Source organism: Sciurus carolinensis, chromosome 12 (genome assembly GCF_902686445.1).
Source record: "Sciurus carolinensis chromosome 12, mSciCar1.2, whole genome shotgun sequence".
Lineage (NCBI taxonomy): Eukaryota > Metazoa > Chordata > Mammalia > Rodentia > Sciuridae > Sciurus > Sciurus carolinensis.
Window position 1 is genome coordinate 83564352 of NC_062224.1, and position 24828 is coordinate 83589179.

The 24828-nt window shown below is 53.9% G+C and overlaps 1 protein-coding gene across 4 annotated transcripts in view; it reads left to right on the top strand.

The window, feature by feature from the left end:
* The window catches only part of Plekha6 (pleckstrin homology domain containing A6), a 144238-nt gene that overhangs the window by 97589 nt on the left and 21821 nt on the right, over positions 1–24828 (top strand). For 2 of the 4 annotated variants that reach the window (XM_047520103.1, XM_047520105.1), the window contains exons 5-12: positions 491–605; positions 6476–6580; positions 6990–7062; positions 9678–9778; positions 13440–13642; positions 15133–15615; positions 16753–17269; positions 23555–23623. In XM_047520103.1, coding sequence (XP_047376059.1) covers positions 491–605; positions 6476–6580; positions 6990–7062; positions 9678–9778; positions 13440–13642; positions 15133–15615; positions 16753–17269; positions 23555–23623 — 1666 coding nt within the window. The remainder of the gene's footprint in view (positions 1–490; positions 606–6475; positions 6581–6989; positions 7063–9677; positions 9779–13439; positions 13643–15132; positions 15616–16752; positions 17270–23554; positions 23624–24828) is intronic. The other 2 variants (XM_047520106.1, XM_047520104.1) reach the window with 2 other exon arrangements.

Consider the following 24828-nt stretch of genomic DNA (forward strand, 5'->3'; position numbering starts at 1 on the left):
AGCAGAAATCAGGTTGATGCACCCCACAGGTTGAACTGAAGGAGCAAAAGCCAGGACTGAGGTTAGCATAGCATCCAGGGGCCTCTGGGGGGAGTCAGAGAATCTCATATAACCTTGAGGGCTAAACACGAATTTCGCCTACCCTGGGTTCTGGCCCACTGAATGAAAGGAGAAAAAAAAGGAAAGGAAAATTAATTGACTCATGGACCCCTGAGCCATTATACCTTTGAAATTCGGAGGGAAGGAGTTCTGGAGTCCCAGGGTCTAGATTTTTTAAATAAAAAAGAGAAGGAAGAGAATATCTGGGATGACCAGCATATTATCCCAGGAGAGCTGAAGAGAAACTCTTGAGATGATCTCTTGGCGGCACCTCGGAGATTGGATTTCGAGCTGATGCTGGACAGTGCGTGGCAGGGTGGCGGGAAGGATAGCGGTCCCAGTGCTTCTTCCCCATTGACTAGTCTCTTTCTTCTGGTCACTTTGAAATCAGATCGACCTTGGACATGTCCAATAAAACAGGTGGGAAACGCCCTGCTACCACTAATAGTGACATATCCAACCACAACATGGTGTCCGAGGTCCCTCCAGAGCGGCCCAACATTCGGGTAAGTACAGTCCCTCAAAGCAGTCAGGAAATGTCTTCAGCGCATGCTTATTGTGATCTCAGGGATTCTAGGAAATTCTCACCTACCCAGCTCATTCTGTAGGCTCCAGCAGACAGGTGAGGTGGCCCAGGAAGACAGAGTGGAAAGGGACAATGACTCAGACCGGAATCTTGCAGAAGACCAACATGCAGGCCTGGGTCCTCAGCCTCAGCCCTCTTAGCATCCAGGCTTGACAGTTCTCAGTGGTGTGTGGGACTGTCCTGTGCTCTGAAGGATGTCAACCAGCATCCCTGGTCCCTGCCCCCTCGATGTCAGTAGGACCTCCCTCCAATTATGACAACCAAAAATGTCTCTAGACACTGTCAAATATCCTCTGGGGACAAAATCACCCATTGTCATTGAGAAACATTGATCTATGCAAGAACACGGTGATTGGGAGTCAGAGTGAGGATAAAGAAAGTGACCCCCAGGGGGAAGAAGTAACTCGGAGAATATTGCCAAGAGGCCCCGCAAGACCAGGGCTGCGAACTGTGTCCTTTGGTTTGGGTGACAGGGTTGTAGCTGGAGGACAAAGGTGGTCTGAGAGGTGTGATGAGGGCAGAAGGCAAGGCTGAGAGGGGAAAGAGGGACTGAGAGAGGAGAGGGAGGAACCAGGAAGGGTAGAGATGATGGTTCTAAGACGATAAGAAATCCATAAATAGGGTATTCTCCAAAACTTAAAATGAAAAAAAAAAAAACTTAAACTGAACTCGTTCTCTGTGCACTAACAAGGATTTATCTTGAAAACATGGATTCTGCGAGTTGCAGAGTATGGAAAATATAACACGTAAAATGTACAAATATGAAAAGCAGTACTACGTATTTATAGGAACAGCTGCAATTCAAGTATATAACCATGGATAGGAAGGCTGATTTTGGGTCAGTGGTTACCTCCAGGGAAGGAAAAGGTAGCGGGAAGGCTGCATATTATTTTCTACTTCCCTGAAATACTTGACAGATTTCAAAAAGGGACTTTTAAAGGACTTTGTAAAAATTTTTTTAGCTCGTTCTAATTTGTTGTACATGACAGTAGAATGCACTTATATACTTTGATGGATCATACGTAAATGGAGTGTAATCTCTCATTTTCCTGATTGTACATATTATACTACCATATCGGCCATGCAGTCAGATATGTGCATGAGGTCATAATTTGTTTTTCACTCTCCTTTCATTCCTGATGAGCACATATTCATTGTACATGTCGATGGGGTTCCATGTGGTAGTTCAGCTCCTGCGTGCCGCATGCCCTGATCACATCGGGCTCATTAGCATTTCCCTGTCCTTATCATTTCTTTATGTTTGGAAGCTTTGTGCTCTTTCTTCTAGAGCTTCATAAAATATATAACAAGTGGTCATGAACTATAGTCAGACGGAAGGAAAACGTGGAGTGGGGACTAGAAACTGGAGGGAAGGAGGCTGGGGATTTGTTGGTTAGGCAGAGGCCTGAGGGGCAGGGTTAGTCCTAGGAGGCAGGTTCAGAAGAGGAAGCCAGTGAGCCATGGTGTCGGGGTGCCCGTGTGTTAGCCTGGGTGGGGGAAGGGCACCTCTTTCTGAGATGCATGAACATGAAAGTATGTGAAATTGAGAGTGGGGGTCCAGAAAATTAAAGACATCCCCACCTGACTGCTTCCACTTTTGTACGAAAGAAGGAAGTGGGGCGTTCTGCTGGGAGAAGGGGCTCGTGGGAAGGTGTCAGGTCAGAGGTATGAAGGACACGCAGCACTGGTTTGGGCAACAGGAATGGTGGTCAGCCAGGGACACAGAATAGGCTGCCTGGTAATTTTGAAAGGTCACCTGAGGTTGAAGAGGGTGAATCCGTGCGCCTGATCCACAGGCCAGTGTGGTTTTCCTTCAGAGTCCAGCTGTGAGGACAGGGCAGGTGGAGGGTTGGATTGACCTGTGGCTGTGGGGAAGCTGGGCACAGCCACGAGGTCGAGGGGTGGCCGGGGGGGTGGGGAGGGATGACTGGAAAGGCCACTGCTCTGGTGGCAGAGAGAAGGGGAGAGGATTTAGGGATTTGCATATCCTTAGGGAGGCAATAGCTTCTTTAGATGGCACGACTTGGCCCTTATCTGTGAACTTTTGATAGTAATGTCCAGAAAACAACTTTGTTTCCTAGTGTATAATAAAGCCTGATTTCTTCTTTCCTTCTGTCTACAAGTGTTATTCCAAGTGCTTGTTGTGGCTGGCACCTTGCTGACTCAGGTGATACAGAGATGAACAAAATCAAAGTTCTTCCTGCAAAAAGCTCACTCGTGTAGTAGAGACAGAGAGCCAGCAGTTACATCGCCGAGCAACGTGACAAGTTTTATACTCTACAGATGTCCAGAGTCGCTAACTGCTGTGGGGGTGGGTGGTTAGGGAGTTTTGTGGAAGAGGGGCAGTCTATGCTGGATTTTAAAGAGTGGACTGGGAGTTGTGGGAGCTGAGGGAGGATGCCCTCCCTTCGTGGGGGAGCCCCGGTGAGCAAAGGTTCAGGAGGAGGAGATAGCAGAGGTGGGGCAGGGCCAGAGGGGCAGGAGCTGGGTTACAGACCTGATGGGATCTACAGATGGATCCCCCTTCTGTGCTGTGCTCGGATAGCTCATCTCTCTCCTAAGTGATGGGAGCTAGTACATTTGAAGTGAGAGAATCACATGATGATGTGTTTTTGAAAAATTCCCTCAATTCATTGCCCAGGATGAATAGCAAGAAGAAATGAGGACCTGCAAGATGATAGCAGTGGAATTTCAGAGGGAAAAAGAGATTTGAGGCTCTGCGAAGAAGACAGACTTGGGCTGAGGGTGTGGCTTGGTGGTGGAGCACTTGCCTAGCACGCACCAGGCTCTGGGTTTGATCCCCGGCACTGATTACACAACAACATCAAAGCAGATCTTTTCAGCCCCGTATCAATGATGGTAGAAAGGAGTAGAGGAAGGAGGGAAGCTCTGAGTTCTGGTGTGGGTGGCAGGGTGGATTGCAGTCTCGTTCACCCAGGTGAGGAATACAGAATAGCAGGTTTGGGTAGAAAGACAGAGTTTGACTCTGCTCTTGCTTAATCCTGGTCAGACAACCAGTTATAAAGTGGAGTGGAGCTAGGAGATAGCGATCAGGGAATCCTGATCCTGTTGCTGGTGGTTGAAGCAATGGTTATAGATAAGCTTACACAGCCCAGAAAAGCTCCAGGGCTGGGGCGGGGCTGGCTGAGGAGGGCTTACCTAGCATGTGAACAGCACGGGGCTCAACCGCAGCACCAAAAAAAAATAATAATAATAAAAACCTCAGATAAAGTAATAAACAACACTTAGAATAGAGGAAGGGGAGACTGAGAAGGAGCAGCCAGAGGTGGAGGTATTGAAAGGACAATAGTAGTGTGCAGAGCTCAAAGAGTCCCGGAAGGACAAAATGAATAGTGCTTTGGAGGGATCAAGGACTGAGTGGCCTTAGCTCAGTAGCATTGCAAGAGCCATTTCAGAATGAGGCGGAGGAAGTTTGGGAATTTTGGGAGGAGAGAAATGTGGGCTCTTCCTAGTAGCCCAGCCCTGAAGAGAAAGGGAGAGTGGATTCTGCCTGACAATGGGCAGGGAGTGTTTTAGGCAGCCTTTTTGCTGATGTGACTGAAAGACTTGACCAGAACTATTTTAGAGGAGGAAGTTTACCTGGGGACTTGCACTTTCAGAGGTCCCAGTCCAAAAACAGCTGGCTCCATTCCTTGGAGTTGAGGTGAGGCACAATATCATGGTGGAAGAGTATGGCAGAGGGAAGCCACTCACATGGTGATCAGGAAGCAGAGAGAGAGAGAGAGAGAGAGAGAGAGAGAGAGAGGGAGAGAGACTCCACTTGCCAGATACAAAATATATACCTGAAAGGCACGCCTCCAATGACCCACCTCCTCCAGCCACACCCTACCCACCTTCAGTTACCTCTCAGTTAATCCCCACCAGGGGATTAATTCACTGATGGGGTTAAGGTTCTCACAACCCAATCATTTCTCCTCTAAACCTTTGTGCATTGTCTCACACATGAAATTTTGGGAGACACCTTGTATCTAAACCATGGGCGGGGGGTGAAGGGGGATTTTGGAGATGTGGGGGATCATGAGAGAGAGAGGCACCACCCTCCGATGGAGAGGTGGGGCATGCTGGCCAAGGAGAAGCAGCCAGTGGAGAAGGGCACTTAAAGGCAGACTTGAGAGGAGGTGGTCAGTAGGGCAAAGTCTCAGAAGAGATGGCGGGCCAGAAGGGTTAGCTGTGGAAGGGCAGTTGACACCTCTTCTGTTGACATTGGAGGAAAAGAGGCAGAGATAGTGATGAGGGCAGTAATTTTCTAGGTAAAAGGGACTGCATTGAGGCGCACATATGGTAACTTCAGTTTCCTCTGTGGAGAAGCCGGGACCAGTGTGGGGAGGACGGAGGCTGGGAGGTTGGAGGACTTTGGAGGACAGGGGAGAGGGGTTTGTGTGTGGGGCTCTGCCCAGCTGGGTCTGCAGTGACCTCATCTGTTCTGCAGTACGATTTTTTTTTTTTTTTTCCCTCTAGCAGCACCATAATCTGGCTGTCAGTACAGGGAGGGAGGATAATTTGATTAATTTGGAATATTGAGTTTCAGAGAAGATGAAGCAGAAAAACAGTGGATGGGTTTTTCAAGTCCAGCTTTGGAAGGAAATAATGAAAACCAGGAAGCAGCTGATGAATCCAGAACAAAAGGGAAATAGGGATCTCAGTGGAATAGAAAAGCTGGTGTAATTAAGTAATGGAGGAGGGAAGAAGGCCAAAGGATGGAATAGAGTAATCAGCAAGTGGGACTTCTAGAATGGAAGGTGCTAGTGGGAAGGCGGCTTGGGGTGCTGACTGTCTACTGTGAGGTGTAGCCTAGGCGTGAGCAGCTGCTGTGGAGGATGGAGGGTTTTGGAGTTGAGGATGTCAAGGGCACGGGTGGGTAAGGGATATCTGGCATCAGAATCCTTAGACTCAAGCCAGGCACAGTGGTGCACCCCTGCAATCCTAGCTCCTGGGGAGGCTGAGGCAGGAGAATTGCAAGACCAGCCTAGGCAACTTAGTAAGACTCCATCTCAAAAAATAAAAATAAAAAGGTCTGGGGAGGAAACTCAGTGGTTGAGGACACTTGGGTTTGATCCCAAGTACCAACCAACCAACCAACCAACAAAAACATTTAGACTCCGAAAAAAGGGTCTAAAAGCGGATGGCGAAGGGTTAAGTAGTGGGAAGCCAGGCAGTGTGTTTCAAGGAAGACAGACTGTTGAGTGACAGGGTCCACACGACAGGGTCCACACGGTAGGGAGCTAGGAAAGCACCCCTTTCTTCTCCCAGCTCTTCGGTGTGTTGTGCTTGAGACAATGAGCAGGAGTTGATGTGTGGGGTATTAACTGAGAGTTGAGTGGATTCCAGAAAGTGCTGTGAAAGAGAAAGGGAGTCAGAAGGGTAGGGGAAGAGGGACAGGCCAGGAGTGACATGAGAAATTTTCTTTTTAACTCCAAAGAAAAATAGCAAAGTTATGAGAGTGATAGGACTCTTCTTTCTTTTTTTTTTGTGATGCTGGGGATTGAACCCAGGGTTTTGTGCATGTGAGGCAAGCACTCTACCCACTGAGCTACATCCCAGTCCCTCGGACTCTTCTTTTGAGACCCATTTTAGAGATGAAAAAAAGAGCTGAGGAAGTGAAAGGTCACCTCCTTGAGTTAGCAGCAGGTGTGGCTCCTGGGTCTCTCAGCGTGCGGGCAGCCAGGAGTAAGCTGGAGAGCGCGATCGCTCCTGGAGGGCCAGCGCCCTTGCAGATGGAGCCCAAGGAAGGAGAGGAAGGAGGTTAGGCCATCTTCTCTGTCTCCCTAGGCGACTCGAACATCCCGCAAAGCCATCGCCTTTGGCAAGCGCTCACACTCCATGAAGAGGAACCCCAACGCACCAGTCACCAAGGCGGGCTGGCTCTTCAAACAGGTGAGGCCACCCTGCCGTTCTGCCCACCGTCACCCCCACTCCCCACAGCGCTGTGATTCCTCTGGCTGGTGGCAGTCTGTGTATTTTTTCGAGGTCCGTCTTGCCGCGGTGGGAGGCGGGGGCTGTCCGCAGGCTGGCTTTGCCTCATCCCTGCCTGGCCTTCCGCTCACTCCTTCTGGCTCCTCTCTTGCCCTTTTTATCTTCCCCCGGAGGAGGCACCAAGCCTCGGAATGACAGAACTGGAAAGTCACAGGCAGGAATCTAACGTCAGTCTCCTGCCTCTGCGCTCTCCAGGGGCGTTGCTGCCACACACTACAGCTGGGCCAGGATGTCCTTGTAAACTGCGGCGCTCTTTCCTCTCCCTGCCCAGCCCACAACCCCTCACGTCCATCTCTCCCCGTGTCCGCAGGCCAGTTCTGGGGTGAAGCAGTGGAACAAGCGCTGGTTCGTCCTGGTGGACCGTTGCCTCTTCTACTATAAAGGTGAGCCTGCCCCTGGGATGTCCTTTGGCCGGGCCCTGCAGGGCAGCTCTCCCCACTGGAGCACTTGGCGCCAGAGGCGTGTGGCAGGGCTTTGGGCCATCTCACGTTCATTCACTCTCTAGTTCAATTCCTGTTCAGCAATGGTGTCAGTTGCTAGGTGCTAGGTGTCCTGGGCCCGGTTGGTGACACAGTGGGTGGACGAGAGTTATATGGATGGCGAAGTCCAGAAGGGTTGGAAGAGAATGAAGAGGGTGCCTAGTTAGTACTAGAGGTCACCTCGTCCTGGAGGCTTGAGTGAGGGTCTTCTTCCTGTCCCACTAGAATGGACAGCCTGGTCATTAGGGCAGGAATTTCTGCAGTTTTGTTCACTTCTGAGTCCACAGCACCTAAAACATTGCATTGCACACAGTTGGTGTTCAGTCAGTAGTGGACGAGTGAGTGACCCCCAGCTTCTGCGCTCTGCCACCCCCGCACTCACCCCTAACCTGCTACCCGACCAAAATAAATAAATAAGTAAAACGAAGGAGGGCAAACCTCTGATACAACCTTCTGTATAAAAATATCCATAGCCACATGTGTCACAGGGAGCAGAGGGCGCAGGGCTGATGACAGCAATGGTGGCATTGTCAGGTTACTGTGGTGGCAGGAGGAAGGGGACGAGAAGACAGAGGGGAAATGATGTGAGAGGGGAGACTACTCTCGGTTCTTGCTTGGCTTGCTTGCCTCAGGATGGCTGAGCCCTTGTTTCCTAAGACCTCCTGGGAGCAATCTGATGAATCATTAACTCGGGCAAACAAAGGTTGTACCCAGTGACCTCCTTGCCCCAGGCTGCCACTGTCCCTGAGCTCTGAGTTTACAGCAAACTGAATTCCAAGGAGAGGGATCAGAAGGGGCTGCGGATTCCAGGGCTAGGTACAGAGAAAAGCCCAAGCTGGCGGGAAAAGACTTTGCCCAGGCCCGGCCCCCAAGTGCTGAGCCCCGGCAAGTGGACTGCCCCGGAGCAGCCGAGGACTGGCCTGGGAAGAGAGCCAGTGCCTCTACAGAGGAGGGGCTGACGTACTGAAAAGGGGTCACAGGCCACCGAGGGGTGGTCTCAGGACAGCTCTGGGCTTAGTCTGTTTTCTGTGCCTGGGTAATTCGCAGTGAAGAGAGGTTTATGTGGGCTCACTGTTCTGGAGGCTGGGAGGCCCGAGAGCATGGGGCCGCCTGTGTTGGCTTCTGGGGAGGGCCTCCTGGTGCTTCAGCTCGTGCCAGAAGGTGGAAGAGGGGACACGCGCATGGCACCAAACAGGAGGGTGCCTCGCCTCCAAGAGCCTGCTCCACGTGAGAAGAGTGTCCATCCCTCTCATGACCCACCACCTCTCAGCACCCGCACGTTAGAATCAGATTGCCACCCGAGTTTTAGCAGGGAAAGAGCAGAGCAGCTCCTAAACGCTGGCCTGCACTTTGCCAGGCAGGGCCCGTCTCCTCAGTAGGTTGGCAGCCTCAGATTTCCCAAAGTCCAGCCTCAAGTCCTTCCTGCTCCTTCATTTGACCTCTTCCTCTGGCACCAGGTGAGGGTTAAATAGAAGCGGAATCCTAGACCAAGTATCTTGTGGATCTGTGGATGGGACAGCAGGGGAGCAGAGCTCTGGGAGTTACAACCCTACAGAGATTTCTCCTGGCCCCGGACTGAAGGTTTTTGAGAGTCCGCAGCCCTGGAATACACGGCAGACCCAGGCAGAGGAGAGGGTCTTCCATGGCTGCATAGTTGTCCCCCACCTGTCCCACACAGCACTCCTGCCCTTTCTGGCCTCCTGCTGACAGCTGAGGGCCTGACTAGCTAATCCGTCAGTCTCCTCCAGATCCAGGATGAATTACCTAACAGCCCAATTGTTAGTTATCGTTAGCCTGATCTTGGGAGGACAGGGCCCCCCAGCTCCATGCAGGAGCACACTTTCCCGTGGAGAGCAGGGGCCATAAAGGGGGTCTGTAGCAGGAAAAGGCAAAGCAGGCTGTCGGGAGAGGGGGCTGGGAGCCTTGGAAAGAGCTACCCAGAGGAGCCAGAGTGCCGGAGGACTGGGGCACACCACCACCCTGCTCCGTCCTGTCCCCCTGAGGTGTACGTTGCTGTTGGGATTGTCACGTTCAACGAGGCAGGTTAGATGGGATGGGGTCAGCAAGGCTAGCTTTGGAGTCAGGCTTCTTGGGTGGAAAGACCAAGCCACTACTGACTTACTGAAGGAACCCTGGGCAAACTCCTTGGCCTCAGTTTCCCATTGAATGGGGGTGATACTGGTATCTCTTTGTGGGATAGCCTGAAGGGTTGAGTCCAGTAAGGCATTTAACTTAGAACACTCCTGATAAGAGGTGAAGATTCCAGAAACGTCAACTCTGCCTTATTTACTTGGTTGTGCACTGGAATGTGAACACCCTGAGGGTGGGCACTACTTCTCTCTTATCTGCTTCTACAGTCCAGTGTCTGAACAGTGTCCGCTGGCCCTTCCGGCCCCCAGACCTGGGGAGTGCCTCTTGGTGGTGGCAAAGTAGCAGGTGGGCGTTGGTCCTGTGTGCTTCTGGCTCGCCGGCCTAGGCGCACACATAAGCACACACTCTTGTGCCTGTTTTCCTGGCAGATGAGAAGGAGGAGAGCATCCTGGGCAGCATCCCCCTACTGAGCTTCCGGGTTGCAGCAGTGCAGCCCTCGGACAACATCAGCCGGAAGCACACCTTTAAGGTCAGTTGGCCTTCCTCTCCCAGGTCCAGTGGGGAGGGAGGCCTGTTCTTCTAGAGCGTAGAAATAGAGAAGGGTCAAGAGCATCTCTCTGGAGAATCCATGTGGTGATGGAGGAGAGTGGGGGTAGCAGTGGCCCCTGGACTCAGGATGTGTTACTGTGAGGCTAAGGTGAGGCTGTGCTGGGACCCCTTCCTCTTCTCGGGGACCACGAGGGTGATTCCCCTTGGTGGAGCAGTAGGAGGTGCCTCAGTGGTACCACAGTTTTTACTGGGAAAGAAAGTTATGTCCTGGGCCCTTGGACTTTGCCTCATGGTCTGCCCCTGGGAAATCCCTCACAGAGGCAGAGCTGTGGCTGTGGAGTTCTGGGATCTTTTCTGAAAAGCCTTCCTCCCCACCTTGGGTCCAGGGAGCAGGCTCCCTCCTCCAGCCAAACTTCCTGAAACTGCCATCTTTTTTTTTTGGTGCTGGGGATCGAACCCAGGGCCTTGTGCATGCAAGGCAAGCACTCTACCAACTGAGCTATCTCGCCAGCCCTGAAACTGCCATCTTTAGAGAAAATTCAGAGTTGAGCTTTGTTCCAATCCAGAGCTGCAAACTTCTGTAGATGACAATTTTGAGAGAATAAGTGCCAGGAAAATGGGACTGGCTGCCTCTCCGTGTCACTCCCTCAGAACCCCCGGGGGATCCTCCCATCAAAGACTCGTGCTTGCAGCTGGCTCTTCCTAGGCCAGTGTTTTTCCACGTTTAAAAATTCATGACCCATTAAAAACTATAAAAATCTCATGCCCTTTTTGTGCTTTGTGATGCAAAAACCTTAGGTTTCTTTTCATTTTCCAAATGTAGAATTATAAGCTAGACTGTGCGTTTCCTTAGGACAAAGCCCTCTGTCCCCCTGTAGAGAATCGCCATCCCAAACCCTGAAAACCCAAAACGGTGGTGTTAAATAATAGGACCTGCGGGTCACACCAGGCCAGTGTCTGAGCTCCTAGGGCCCTTTCTGTCCTGTGGACTCTGGTCACATGGCAATAGCAAAGAGGTGGGCAGCACGTGTGTGTTCTGCACCAAAGAACAAGGAGGGACTTCTTTGGCACATAATTAGTTTCCAGCCTCCCAGGGTTCTGTGTACCAGAGGTGTGAACAGAGTGAACAATTAATAAAACTGTGACTCTAGGGAGCCAGGTCCTAGCTGGGGAAATAGGAGCAGGCTGTCTAACCAACAACAGTCCTGCCTTACACACACACACTCTCACACTGACCCACGCACCAGCTGACAGCCTGTCTTGCTCTCCCCCTGACCTGTCAGAGACATACTCCAGCTCCAAGCTGTGCCAGCTGCAGGCATCAGATAACATCCTGGAATGACTGGCACACATCCCGGCCACAAAGCCCCGAGATCACTCCTGTGCCCACCAGCCCCTTACCTCCTCCGCCTTGCCCAGGAGTGCACTGCCTCTTTAAGACCGGGCTCTTTGGGCTGTGCTCAGTGGCCCACAAAGGGTTCCAATTGTGGTTATTCAGTGGCCCTTCCCCAGGGGGAGGGGAGCCGAGACAGACAGGAGGCTTATCCTGCTGCGGCCACCCAGCGAAGCTCTTGGATAGTAAATAATGAGAAGCCAGGAACTGCGCCTGCCCGCCTGCCCGGGCTGCCACTGAACGCTTTACCCCTTCCTAACCTGGCCCCTCGGGGGCTGCCCTGCCGGGACACCTCCCTCACTTCTCTGGCCCCTTTCATAGTCACGGCCCGCACCCCTTCCCGCTCCCCATCAGTAGCCCCATCCTTTCCCAGGCCTTCTGATTGCCCTGTCCTGCACTCGTCCCTGGGCCTGTGTTTGCTCCTTGTTTCCTGTGGCATGTTTTGTCGCCAGTGTGACTGTGAGCTCAAGCGAAAGAGCAAGCCTTTGCCTTCCCTGTGACTGGTGCCCTGTGCAAGCTGAACTCACAGGCCGCTCACTGGATGCTTGCTGAACTGAGCAGTCACTAGCTGCCCACTCCCACCCGCCTAGATGCGCCACCAATCCCGTGTCTCCCTCTCCTCCACAGTCACTTGTGTTCTCCACCCAGAGGGCCTGTTTGGGCCCTGAGCTCTCTACTCCTTTCAAGTCCCAGAGGCCTCCTTCAGCTCCACAGGCAGTCCACCAGCCTCTCCTGCCCTCTCTATACTGGGCTCTCTGCTAGAGGGTAGGGACCAGCCTGCAGAAGGCAGAGGAAGGAGGCCCATCCCTGCCCCTTGCTAGGTAATGGCTCCTATTGTAAAGAATTCCAGGGATGAGCCCCGTACAGTGGCTCAGGAGGCTGAGGCAGGAGGATGGCGAGTTCACAGCCAGCCTCAGGGACTTAGCGAGGCCCTAAGCAACTTAGCGCGAGACCCTGTCTCTAAATAAAACTAAAAAAGGACTGGAGATGTGGTTCGGTGGTTAAGCACCCCTGGGTTCAATCCCTGGGGCGGGGGAGAGTTTCAGGGCTAGGGAGAGGTAGAGGGGCGGGACTGATTACAGTCAAGAGAATCTGGGGAAGCGTGGGCCAGAAGGCATCATGAGAGTGTGGGCTCGAAGTTGCTGCTCAGCAGAGCCCCGAGTCTTGGTCAGAGGTTCCTGGCCTTTCTCCTTCCCCAAGCCCCAGCCGGCCAGGAATTAGCACCTGAAGAGTCAGGCTGCCAGGAGGCTCACCTCTGAGATTCAGTCACATCTGGGTCCCGCCAGTTGAGTGAGATGGAGTAGGCCATCCTGCCTTTTTGGGAGGGTCTCACTTAGCAAGTATACTCAGGTCCCAGAAAGATCTAGTCTTATGGTCTCTTTTCCTTGCGGCCTGAGAACCTTGAGTCTCCCCATGAAGTTGACGCCTGAGCCAGAGAGCAGCTGGTTTGCAGGTCTGGTGAGGTGCAGAGTGGGGTTCAAGCTGGGGTTCCCGACTCCCCACCCATCACCAACCTGATTCCCAAAATGCACGCTCTTCGTGCCCCGCCACCCCTTGGTGACCCGAGCTGGGCACTGCTGGGTGCTGTCCTTCCTGGATTGATGCTGAGTGAAAGGGGACAGTGTGAGCCCCCCTTTCCCCCTGCTCCTCACCGTCTCTTGCCTCGTCGTCTGTCTCTCCCTCTGGTGTTGGTTGACCTGCTCTCTGCTTCTCCTTCTGATGCCTGAGGACCCCTCCTCGACAGGAGCTCTCTTCTGGGTTCCCGCCCGCTGTGCCTGCTCACAGCCGCCAACTAGGTAGTGTGCTCCATCTGTATGCCAGTGCCTGCCCTTGCATGCCCGTGGATAGGGGCCTGGCTGTCTCCCCTCGAGGAAGAGGCAGGGTGAGCTTCCTACAGGGAAGCTGGGGCTAAAATTGGCATGTGCTCCGGGGGCCACCTCCCCCAGCCCTTGGGTAATTGTCTTTCAACTCAAATGTGGAATTGGAGGGCAGAGTGGGTGTGGTAATCGTCCCTCCTGCTTATAATCACCTCAGGCGGGGCAGGTAGGCTTAAACCTGGCTACCGGGCTACCTGGTAGCATTTGGAGACCTGGCCCAGGCGGATATCTGGTTGCCAGGTGGAGCACGTGGGCCAGCTGTGGCCCATGTCCTCACCTGGCTCCTGAACTCGAGCTGGGGGAAGAGCCGCAGGTACAGGAATGGCCGACTGACTGCCTCTCCCGGGGGTGTTGGTGTCCTTTCCCTACAGGTGACTGTGTGCTGGGTAGATGAGGCCGGGGCCAGTTCCACGCACTGCCTCTCCCCACAGGCCGAGCACGCTGGCGTCCGCACCTACTTCTTCAGTGCTGAGAGCCCTGAGGAGCAGGAGGCCTGGATCCAGGCCATGGGGGAGGCTGCCCGCGTACAGATCCCTCCGGCCCAGAAGTCGGCGCCCCAACCTGTGCGCCACAGGTGAGCGCCAGGTTACCTGGCGTGGGAGTGAGGAAGGGGGAGGGAAGCAGGAAGGAAGTGCCCAGCCCTGTGCCCCTGCTGAGCCCAGCATGCTGGATGGAACCTCTGGAGGGCATGTGAGCTATACCCTGGCGTCCACGCAGGAGGTCTGGCTAAGTGATTGCAGAACCCCAAATCCCTCCCCGGTCCTGCTCCTCCTCTTCTCTCTAAGCTGGAGAAGGCCATAGAGTAGCCAGGTTCCATCACAACCTGGCCAGGAACCAAAGGTGAGGGTATGTGCTTGGTTTTCTTGGCTGGGTGTTAAACATGCAGTCTTGGAGGAAGATAGATCACAGCCCGGCCACCTGGCCACAGTGTGACCTCTGTGTAAGTGACTTGACCTCTGAGAATTTGAGTTTCCTCTCCTTGAAACTAGCAGTTTTAACTCCACCACACAGGGTTGTTGTGGAGACTGCTGGTGTGTAAAGTGCTTGACGTGTAGTAAACACTCAGCAGATGGCTGCTCTCAGTTCCCGTCACCACCGCGGTCTCGGTGCCTGTCTCGTCTTTAACTGGGTGTGGAGCCTTGAGTTAGGTGTTAATAGGGATCCAGAAGAAGGAGGCTCACAGTGTAGACTCCAAGTCTAGTCATGTGTCTTAGAAATGTTTACCCAGCAGTGTATCAGCAAGGCTGCTTGAATCTGTCAACCTTGGAGGAAATTGTTGCAAGAATCCATCTTCGTCTTTTCAGAAGCTCATTCATTCATTTCACAAATATTTACTGTGAACGTGAATGTGTTAGATCCTGTGCCAGGTGCTGGGAGTACCAGGGAGGAGAGTCTGCCCTGTTCCTGCCCTGGTGGAGCCTACTTTCTAATGGAGAGTCAGTCCTGGAAGGAACGTGATTTGGAGAAGGGGACTGGCATGTTTACATGCCCATGAACTTGGAGGCAGCAGCTTTTACCTCTGCCATGTTCTATCTCACAGCAGTCGTCTGAGGGGACTGTCCATTCTGCCAGTGGGGAGCCCAAGACTCATGAAAGTTAAGTAGCGTTCTGTAGAGGAGAGCGTGGACCTGTAAAAAACCTCTGTCACTAAGGTCACAGTTACTGCTGTGAAGCTTCACTATTGGGCCAACGTAGTTTGAGGGGCTGGATCAGGGACAGGTGACAGAGGAGACCGAGACCATTTGGGTTGGTCTTGGCCATAGCTGAAAGCTGGGCTCAACACAGACAGCAGAAAGGAGTGGATGGTGACCTGGCCAGAAGACCCAGGGGCAGGATGGCTTGGCGTGCCTGGGCAGGAATGGTCACACATTGCCTAAGAGTTGCCCGGGCTGGAGCAAGAAGATGAAGCTGGGGTTTAGGAAGCAGAAGCGGAAGTCACTGAATCCCGGTTCCCTTCCTACCTTCCGGCCTATTCCTCTCCACACCTTTTCTCCCTTCCAGTCTACCACCTCCCTCCCAACTCCATGACTGGAGTCTCACCCACATCTCCCTTGGCCTCCACAGCCACGAGAAGCCAGACTCGGAGAACATCCCTCCCAGCAAACACCACCAGCAGCCAGCCCACAACAGCCTGCCCAGGCCTGAGCCTGAGGCCAAGACTCGAGGGGAGGGTGACGGCCGAGGCTGTGAGAAGGCAGAGCGGAGGCCGGAGAGGCCCGAAGTCAAGAAAGAGCCTCTGGTGAAAGCCAACGGCCTCCCAGCTGGACCTGAGCCGGCCTCGGAGCCCGGCAGCCCTTACCCTGAGGGCCCGAGGGTCCCAGGGGGCGGGGAGCAGCCTGCCCAACCCAATGGCTGGCAGTACAGCTCCCCAAGCCGGCCAGGGAGCACAGCTTTCCCCCCTCAGGATGGGGAGAGTGGGGGCCACCGGCGGAGCTTCCCTCCACGCACCAACCCTGACAAAATTGCCCAGCGCAAGAGCTCCATGAATCAGCTTCAGCAGTGGGTGAACCTGCGCCGGGGGATGCCGCCACCTGAAGACCTCCGGAGGTGAGGCTCTGCGGGGGCCAAGGAAGGGGCAGGAGGCTGGGAGGCATCCCCTCCTGGAAGCCAGGCTACCCTGGGAAACCAAGACCATCCTCTGCTTCCCAGCCCACCCACCTCCTCTCCTGTACCACCGACAAGGGTGGCCACCCCTTGTTCCTGCTGTCTCTGTCAGCTTCCTTCAGAAAAAGGGACGGAGCACCCTGGTGCCATTTCCCAGGGGGTTGGGTAGCCCAAGAGTCAGGCAGGCCGAGGGAGGAGACTTGAAGTGTTCTGGTCAGACACCTGTCCCTGCAGTGGATCCTACATCTTCAACCCCAGCGCTTCTCCCCAAACCAGCCACCATACCAGCTCACTCTGTCTTTGAACAGCTCTGTTTGAAAGACATCATTTATAGGAAGTTTATTTTTTGAAGAAAAAAATATAAAGCCTGCCATCCATCCTAATACTGTCCTCAAAGGCCAATTTTCTCCTTTATCCAAAGATTGGTTTTCAAATATTTGGGGACGTTAATTGGGCCTGTCTGTCAAGGCACGTGAGCTGGCTGGCTCCTTCCCTGGGGGTAGGGGCAACTCCAGGGACTGCAGGTGGCCGCCTTTGAGGGTGTCTGGGCCTGGGAGAAACCCGCCCCCTAGTGGTGAGCTGCCCCTGGCTGCTGGTGGTCCTGCCCCTGGGGCGTCTGGCCCCTGGGGCCACTAAGGGTGAGGCCCAGGAACCTACTGGTTCTGTGTTGACAAGACCTAACAGGAAGCCGCCCTTTCCTCCCCCTGTTCCCTCCTTCGGTGCCTGGTACACTCACGTTCTTTCTTCTCCCGCCTTTCGGAAAGAATCTGATAAATTAGTCCACAGGGAAGGAGATGGCTGAGAAGGGACATTCCATTAAGGAGACAGAAACTGGAGCGCTGAGTGCTGCAGGCTCCAGCCCCAAGGAGCTGGTCAAGGCAGGGCTTTTCCTCTCCTCTGCCAGCCTCTGCCTGGCAGTGACCTCCTTGGTGTGTGTCCGTCAAGCCAGGCTGGGGCACCTCTCGCCTGGCCAGGCAGTTCTCCAGGCTGGAGGACGCGGAGGTGGGGCTGGGGCACAAGCGGATGGGTGGAGATGTGCCCATTTTGTCTGCTTTCCTTATAGTGTCCTCTTTGTCCTAGTCCCTCTAGGTTCTACCCTGTGCCCCGCAGAGTCCCTGAGTATTATGGCCCCTACTCCTCCCAGTACCCAGACGATTACCAGTACTACCCCCCAGGGGTACGGCCAGACAGCATCTGCTCCATGCCCGCCTACGATCGTATCAGCCCGCCCTGGGCCCTCGAGGACAAGCGCCACTCCTTCCGCAATGGGGGTGGCCCTGCCTACCAGCTGCGCGAGTGGAAGGAGCCCACCGGTTACGGGCGGCAGGATGGCTCCGTCTGGGTCCCCAGCCCTTCCCGACAGCCAGTCTACTATGACGAGCTGGATGCTGCCTCTGGCTCCCTGCGCCGACTTTCCTTGCAGCCCCGATCCCACTCCGTGCCCCGCTCACCCAGCCAGGGCTCCTACAGCCGCGCCCGCATTTACTCCCCGGTCCGCTCACCCAGTGCTCGCTTCGAGCGGCTGCCACCTCGCAGTGAGGACATCTACGCTGACCCCGCCGCCTACGTGATGAGACGATCCATCAGCTCCCCCAAGGTGAGCCCCCAGCCTGCCCCTCCCTAAGACCGTCTGCTGAGAAGAGGTGGAGGTGCTGGGACTAACGGAACGGGGGCCACTGGGCTGTGTCACAGGACCAGGCACCTGCCTGGGGGAGTCGCTGGCCTACCCTACGGTTCTGTCCCTAGGAGTGCCGTCTGGGGGGAATTGCTTTGTCCCCTCAAAGTGGGGCTGGGGAGATAGCTCAGTCGGCAGAGAGCTTGCCTTGCAAGCACAAGGCCCTGGGTTCGATCCCTAACACCAAAAAAAAAAAAAAAAAAAAAAAAAGGGAACATTACCTTCTGTGCCTGTCCCCAGGTTGTCCCAGGAATTGTGCTGTCTGTAAAGGGCAGAGAGGGTCTTTTCTAGTTTTGAGGACTTGGACAGATTATTGCCAGGGGGGCCGTTGTCCCTTTTATTTTGATACAGACATCCCTAACCTTGAACTTCAGTTGGTGGGGAAGTCCATGTCCCAGCCAGACCCTCTCACCTTTGCAATCCCCTTTCTCTTCCAGTATGATTACCTGGGAGACAGGCGGCCAGTCCCTGCAGGGCTGTTCCCTACAACTACCCACCATCCCCCACGGTCCACGATAAGATGGTACGTCCTCCTCTCCCCTCCACTCCACCGCCCACTTCACCCTGCCTCCACCCAAGGTGGAGCCAAACTGGGGCAGGCGCCAGGGGTGCTCTGTGCCTAGTGCCCAGCCTCTGGATGCCTCCTCCCTCCTGGCTAGGACTCGGGCTCCAATAGAGTTTATTGCCAGTTGCCCTTTCTCTGTGACACAGGGCAGGGGAGTGGGACAAGAGCGGAGAGCATGACATATCCTGATCCCCTCTAGCCCAGCACAGCCCTCCTCTCCAGCATGCAGAGGGGCCGGGGCAGGGGCCTGGGACTGTGAGCTGGGACAGAGGGCAGGCTAGGGCTCCTAGCAACAGGCAAGCGCCTCTAGACTTTCCCCCCTACGTGTATTGGCTTCAAGTTTGCTTTTTGCCTGAAAATGTCACCTGTGGGGAAAGAGACAAAAGGTGATCAAGGAAGAAAAGATTCTCCATATTGTGCCTACTTCCTTTTCTCTCCTTTTCTTATTTGTGTAGAAAAATGTGCTCCCTTGAGAATTTTTGCCTCCACCTGGAGCACGAGATCCAGATACTTGGGTGGGTTGGGAGAACCACAGGGACCAATGGGCACAGTGTCCTGTATGTGGCACCAGGAGGCTGGGGTGGTGGAGCCTGGACAGGCGTGGAAGGCTACCACCCCCATTCTCACTCCAGTGTCCAGACTCTGTAGCCTTGACCCCCAGCAAGCCTAGCCCTCCAGAAACAGCCAGTTTTTCCAGAAAACTCAGAAGCACTTGCTCAGAAGTGCTGATTAGATGGCTTCAGTAGTGCTTCATGTTCCCAGGGAAGGCAAGGCAGCCCTGGGAGAGACAGACAGCGGAGCTGGGCAGGAGCTGGGCAGGAGCGTGTCCCTCTTCTGCCCACGCGCAACCTCGGCTCCTCCCCAGAACTGCTCAGGGGCAGAGAGAGAGAGAGAGAGAGAGAGAGAGAGAGAGAGGATTTTCCTGTCCTTGCCTAGCTAACTCTTAACAGCTTTGCTTCTTCTTCTTTTTTTTATCGTTTTCTTTTGTGTGTTCCTGTTTGTTTGTGTTGCTGACTGGCCCTTTGGCCTCGGGCTTCCGGGTAGGATGAACTTTTAGACCTTCAGTTGCAAAGAAACCTAGAGTATTTGGACCAGCAGGTAGGCAGAGCTGGTGCCCCTCATCATTCCACCGCCCGCTTGTCCTGTCTCCCCGCTCCTCCTCCCTCCTCCCCTCCAGCCATTTGACAACCTTTGTTGGTGCCACCAGGACACAACAAAGTGGCTTATGTTTTAGTTTGTTCCTTCACACCTCTCCTCTTCAAAGCCCTGTAGGGCAGCTGGGGGTTTCCGGTGGAAAGAAGCATAATAATAAATGGGCACATGAATAATTAATACCCCTTCATATTTTCCCAACCAGCCCAGATGGAACCACCTCCCAGGGGGCAGGTGGGAATTTGCATTTCTGCTGGACAGAGGAGGGAGTCAGAGGATAGGAGGGGACTCTGGGTATGGGCCTGAGATGCTAAGAATTTACACTGAGGCCTATAGGCCTGCCTTAGAATAATTTAGAAAAATACTATCAATTCAGTACATGTGTTATTTTTTTGGCAAAGCTCTTTTGCATACACAGCCCATGGTTCTGAGAATTCAGGCCGTTGACCCTGAGGCAACAGAATCAACTCAGTGTGACAGGTGAGCAAGCTAGCAGGCAGGCAGTGTCCCCACAAGACCAAAGCAGTGGACCGCCTGGCTCCCAGCTCCAGGGCTCTAGCTCTTGGCTGCCTTGCCTGCTGCTGCTCCTCAGTGGAGGTAGACTCCAGGGCAACCTGCTGGCACTCCTGTGAGCGCATCCTCTTACTGTGCCACAAACCATAGGAACTGCACACTGTTGTCCTGGGGTGGTAGAAGTGATAATGATAATAAAGATGGTAGCAGCTGCCATAATTGATGCCTCCTCCACTCCTCTTACTGTTCTAGGCAAAATAGATCCCAACTCCTTTCATCTTTATGATAATCCTGCAAGATGAGTACTGTTACTATCCCTGGTGTGTACTTTACAGCCAGGGCAATAAGGCACAGAGAGGTTAAATAATGTGCCGAAGACACATAGCCAGTCAACAGCAGAACTTGAATGTGACTCTGAGGTTTTGACCCAGTTTAGAACTGAGGAAACATCTGTTTTTTTTTGTTTTTTTTTGTTTTTTTTTTTTTTAAATTGGAGTCATAGCTCATCAGGAGAATTTTAAGCTCTTAGAGTTGCAGAAAGAACCATAAACTTGGAAAATCAGAGGATTTAGCTGTAACTATATATTCTTCTAGTTACAAGCCCTGTAACCCACCACCTCGCAGGGCTTCCACATCATAATGAGACCATCCTAGAAGACTTCAGGCACTGGGAAGCACTGATATCCACAATTTGGTCAGCAGGGCCCAGCCCTCAAGGACCCTGAGTTCTTGTTCCGTAAACAGTGTGTTGTGTCTACACCGTGGGCGTTCCAGTCCACGTGAGGCCTGATCCCGGTTGTCCCCTCAGAGCAGGGCTGGGAAGCCCAGGATCCCCCCACTGGGAAGCAAGGTGTGGTCCTTGGTGTAGGGAGGAGCCAGGCTCAGTGCATCCAGCTTCCGGGCTCCTGAGCAGGCTGTTCTCCGTTGTCTGTGTGATTGGCTCCCAACCCCATCCACGTGGTCTGGCTGTCCAAACATTCAGTGAAAAAGCAGGGTCCCCTCCTGGGGGCTTAGCCCTTGAAGAGGGTCTGGACTATTAGGCTGGAAAAAACCGACCAGAGGACCTGCTCCTGGATACAGGGTAATGGTCCCTGGAGGCATCTCATGGGATAAGGAGAGCCCACATGCCACCAAACACTGCCACTCTGGTCCCAGCTCTGCCATTTACAAGCTTTTTAAATCTTAGCAATATCATTAGTCTCTCTGGGTTCTTGTTTTCTTAATCATAAAATGGACATTGTAGAGCTGGCCCTTTCTACCTCACAGTTATCAGGAGAATCCAATGGGAAAGTCCAGGAGGGTTCCAGCAGGGTCTCTGTCAAGCACACGCTTGTGAGCGCTGGCTGCTGCTGTTATTATTTTCATGTTCTACCAAAATACAACCCTTACTGTGTATCGGGCACTGGGTTCGTTGCTTTCTCACAAAATCTCTCCAACATTTTGCATGAGGTAGCCCCACAGGATCCTCCTAGAGAAGGGAGCCCACCTGGGCTCAAAGATTCCCAGCGCCACAGCACTAGTGGAAGCAGGCCAGGAGGGCCTTCTGCTTCTTGCCACCGAAGCTTTAGACCCACTTGTGGGGAAGGACTGAGGTCAGTGGGTGCCCAGGAAGAGCCTGGGACTCCCTTGGCCTCTCAAAGGCCGACACGTTGTTAGATTTGCCTGTGTGCACACACCAGGGTGTGTACACGTACACACTCGAGGAAGAGAGGGATAGATTTGAGTTTGGATCTTTTTAGAGAAGATATGCTTGACCTCTAGTTGACTTGACTCTTGCAAGGACTCAAGCTCATATAACAAGTGCTCATTTGCTAGCCTTTTAAATCACACTTGATGCCACAGAAAACTTCCAACTGGGCTAAAGAGGCAGAAAAACCAGGTCCTAGAAAAAGGCTGAAATGACAGCCGCTCCCGTGGTTGGGGGCACTGGGTGCCTTGCCCTGCCTGTAGCATGCAGAAGCCGTATTTCAGCTGTCACTTAAAAGGGTAAGAGGAAGAAAGGACAGCGGGTCCTATCAAGACTGGGGAGGCCATGGAAAAATCTGGGACCCCAGAAGATCTTTCCTACTGTGGCTCTGTCTTTCCCCTCATTCACTTTCCCTCCCCCAAAACTTTTCCTGCTCACTTCCCTCTGTCTCCTCCCATCTCTGCTACACAACAGCAGAGTTAAAGGGACACAACCAAGGAAACTCCCTGATGGGCCCATTTTTTATGTTCTCACACTGGAACCAGTGGGGCAATGATGGCATCTCTAATTGTTTTGGTTGGCCCCGTCCTTCCTCCCTGCTTCCTTTCCTTCCTCCCTCCTCCTCCCTCTGCCTCTTTCTTTTTCATTTGGCAAACAACGCCCCCACCCCAGAGTTCCTTGTGGTCCTTGAACTGTAAAGATGAGGTGGTGGAAGGCAGCCTTCTGTTTCTGGTGTCCCTTTAACATAGCTCGCTTGTCTCGGCCTCCTTAGTTGCTCCCAATGCCATCCCAGCTCCTCTTGGATGCTGCCAGCCCAGCTCTGGAAACCATGTTGAGCAGTCCTACCGCACTAGAGCCAGGAGGGGCGGGGCGGCAGGGGGCCGTGCCTGTGCGCTAGCGAAGGCCGCCAGCAGGCACGTTCCACCGCGTCTCTCTCAGTTTTGGGGTTTAGTGCAGACCTGGGGAGATCAGCCTTTCTAGCTGCGTGGTCTTTGTGCAAAGCAGTGTGAGAATCGGGACAGCAACGACAGCCCTGGCCAGTGTGGACGAGACCCACAGCAGTCAGGTTCCTAGGGAAGAGTCCCTGGGCTGGAGCATGTTTTGTGCTGCGAGCGAAGGCCCTGTGGTCTCCCAGCTCCCTCTGTGGCCTGTCCTCTGGGGCAGCATCAGTTCACAGGGAGCGGTGGTGAAGCCACACACTGGTGCTGAAGGCCCGAGAGTAGCTGCTCTTCCCTGTTTCCTGGAACACGTGCAGGGGATGCGGGGCGCTACCTCCACGGGTCTGAGTGTGAATCGTCCGTCCGTTCCTTCCTCTGCTGCAGATGAGTGAGAGTGAGACTCTCATCAGTATGGTGAACCGCATGGTGGAGAACTCCTCCCCAGGGCCCAACTCTTCATGCAAGTAAGACCTCTGCCTGGCAGCATGGTCCCTGTCCACGCCATCTCAGCTGCTTGTGCATGGTCGGGGCACCCCACGTGGGATGAGGCTCACTCTGCCCAGCCTGCTCATCTGCCAGGCCTCATCTCCCTGGAGACGGGCTCAGCCTGCTCTTCCTCCCTAGCTGCACTGTGTCACCTCCATTCTTCACACTCATGGGTGAACACAGGCCCATTTCCCGAGCCATCCAGTTAGCCAGCATTGACATCTCACGCCATGCTGGGGATTGCAAACCTGCTTTTCAGTGTCCATGATTCCAGATTCATATTTGCTATCTTCCTGACAGACATTGTTGGGGTTCAGGGTGTGAGGGGTGTAACATGGGACCATCCAATGCCAGAAGTACATAGACTCGGCCATAATCACCTGCCATGTCATCAATGCTGGGCAGTATTAGCTGAATCCAGAGAGGCTTCTAGATTCTTGCCAGTCAAACCTGTGATTCGTGTTCAGTTCTAGGGTAACAGTTCTCAAGTGTTTCCAGCACTCACTCCCATCATGCTCCCTGTCCTGTCCCCACACACAGGGAAGGGGTGGTTAATAGTCAGCTACCGGGAGCTCTGCAGCACCCTCAGCAGCAAGTCCTAGAGCTGAGGAGAGAGGAGATGCAGAGCCCAAGTCCCGCAGATGTCTGATCTTTCCAGAAGCAGCCAGGACAACTGGGATGAGTCTAGACTGGACCACTCCAGGCTCCCCAGCCAGGGAACAGAGAATTAATTACCTCAGATCCCCAGAACAGAAGCCACCAGAGGTGGTGGGCCACAGTCTCTGGCAGGAACAGAGCACCATTGTGATGTCAGCCCGCACACCCTCAGCCAGCCCTGCTGCAGTAACCCCCTCATGTTCCTGCAGGTCCCTCCGTACCCAGAAGTGTTCCGGGACGGCCTCCACACCTACAAGTTAAACGAGCAAGACACGGATGTAAGGGCAGCTCTCCCTGCTCCCTCTGTCCACTGCAGCCACCTCTTGCTCTCGTCCTCATCCTCCTTCCTCTCTGGGGATTTTTCTCCGTCCATCTCTCTCTTCTTCTGGTGGCTCTTCATACATTTGACTCACGTCCTCCCTCACTACAAACACAGCGTTCGACCTGCCTCCTCGCCCCCCTTCTCTTCTAGATCTCACCACTGACCCACCCTTCCCTTCCATGCTGGTGCCGCGCATTTCCCTGCTGAGCTCCAGGCCCACTGGTCTGCAGCAGCGGGCCCTGCCTGGAGCAGGCGCGCAGGCCTTGCAGAGAGTCAGTCAGTCTGCTCTGTGCCCAGCAAGGCACTAGTCCCTACAGGTGACTAGAAAGAATACGCCCACTCTTGCTCAGGGAGCTTCAGGTGGTGGAGACACCAGGCGGCAGGAGGTGGCAAGGTGGATTCAGTTATTGAATGGGACCACTAATAGTTTCCTCAGACATGGGGGATGTGAGACCGTATGGGTTGGTGGGGAAGGGGCAAAACAGGTAGCTGGGAGCTGGGCCTTGAAGTTCCAAGGCCCAGAGGGCAAGATTTGGCTCAGTGGAAGGGATCAAATGCTTGGCATAAGTGGATGTGAAAAGCACAAGTCTTTCCAGAAGAGAAATTTGGCCCTACCTGTCTATACTGCTGGCCCTGCTTGGGTAGGGGGTCTGAGCAGCAGGCCCCGGAGAGGTTCCATCCAGGTGAGGGTCAGAGCTCAGAGGGACTCCAGGGTCTCAGGATGAGAGAGCAGGGGCTTTCTATGGGACCAAGGGGACCGGTCAATACTCTGCACTGCTTTCTCACAGATTGCTTGTCCCCACACCTGCCTGCCCTTCCCGTCCAGCTGGGGAGGTGAAGCCACAGTCTTCTCAGCCTTTTGTGAATTGCACCCCTGCAGAAGGATGGGGGTGTGGGCACCAGACACTGGGCTCTCAGGTCTCCCCCTCTTGCAAACTGACCCTCTTCCTCAAAGAATAAATACATCTCCCCTCCCAACATGGAGACCCTTCCTCTTCCTGGAGGCCTTCAAAGGCGAGGCAAAGGTCCAGGGCTCCTCAGCAGGGGAAAGGAGGCGGTATCCAGAGGCCAGGCCCTACCAACGCAGTTCCCAGGTCCCCATCAAATCGTGTCCTTCATCCCCTTCTTTCTCCTTCCCCTCCCCCTACTTTGGGCCCCCAG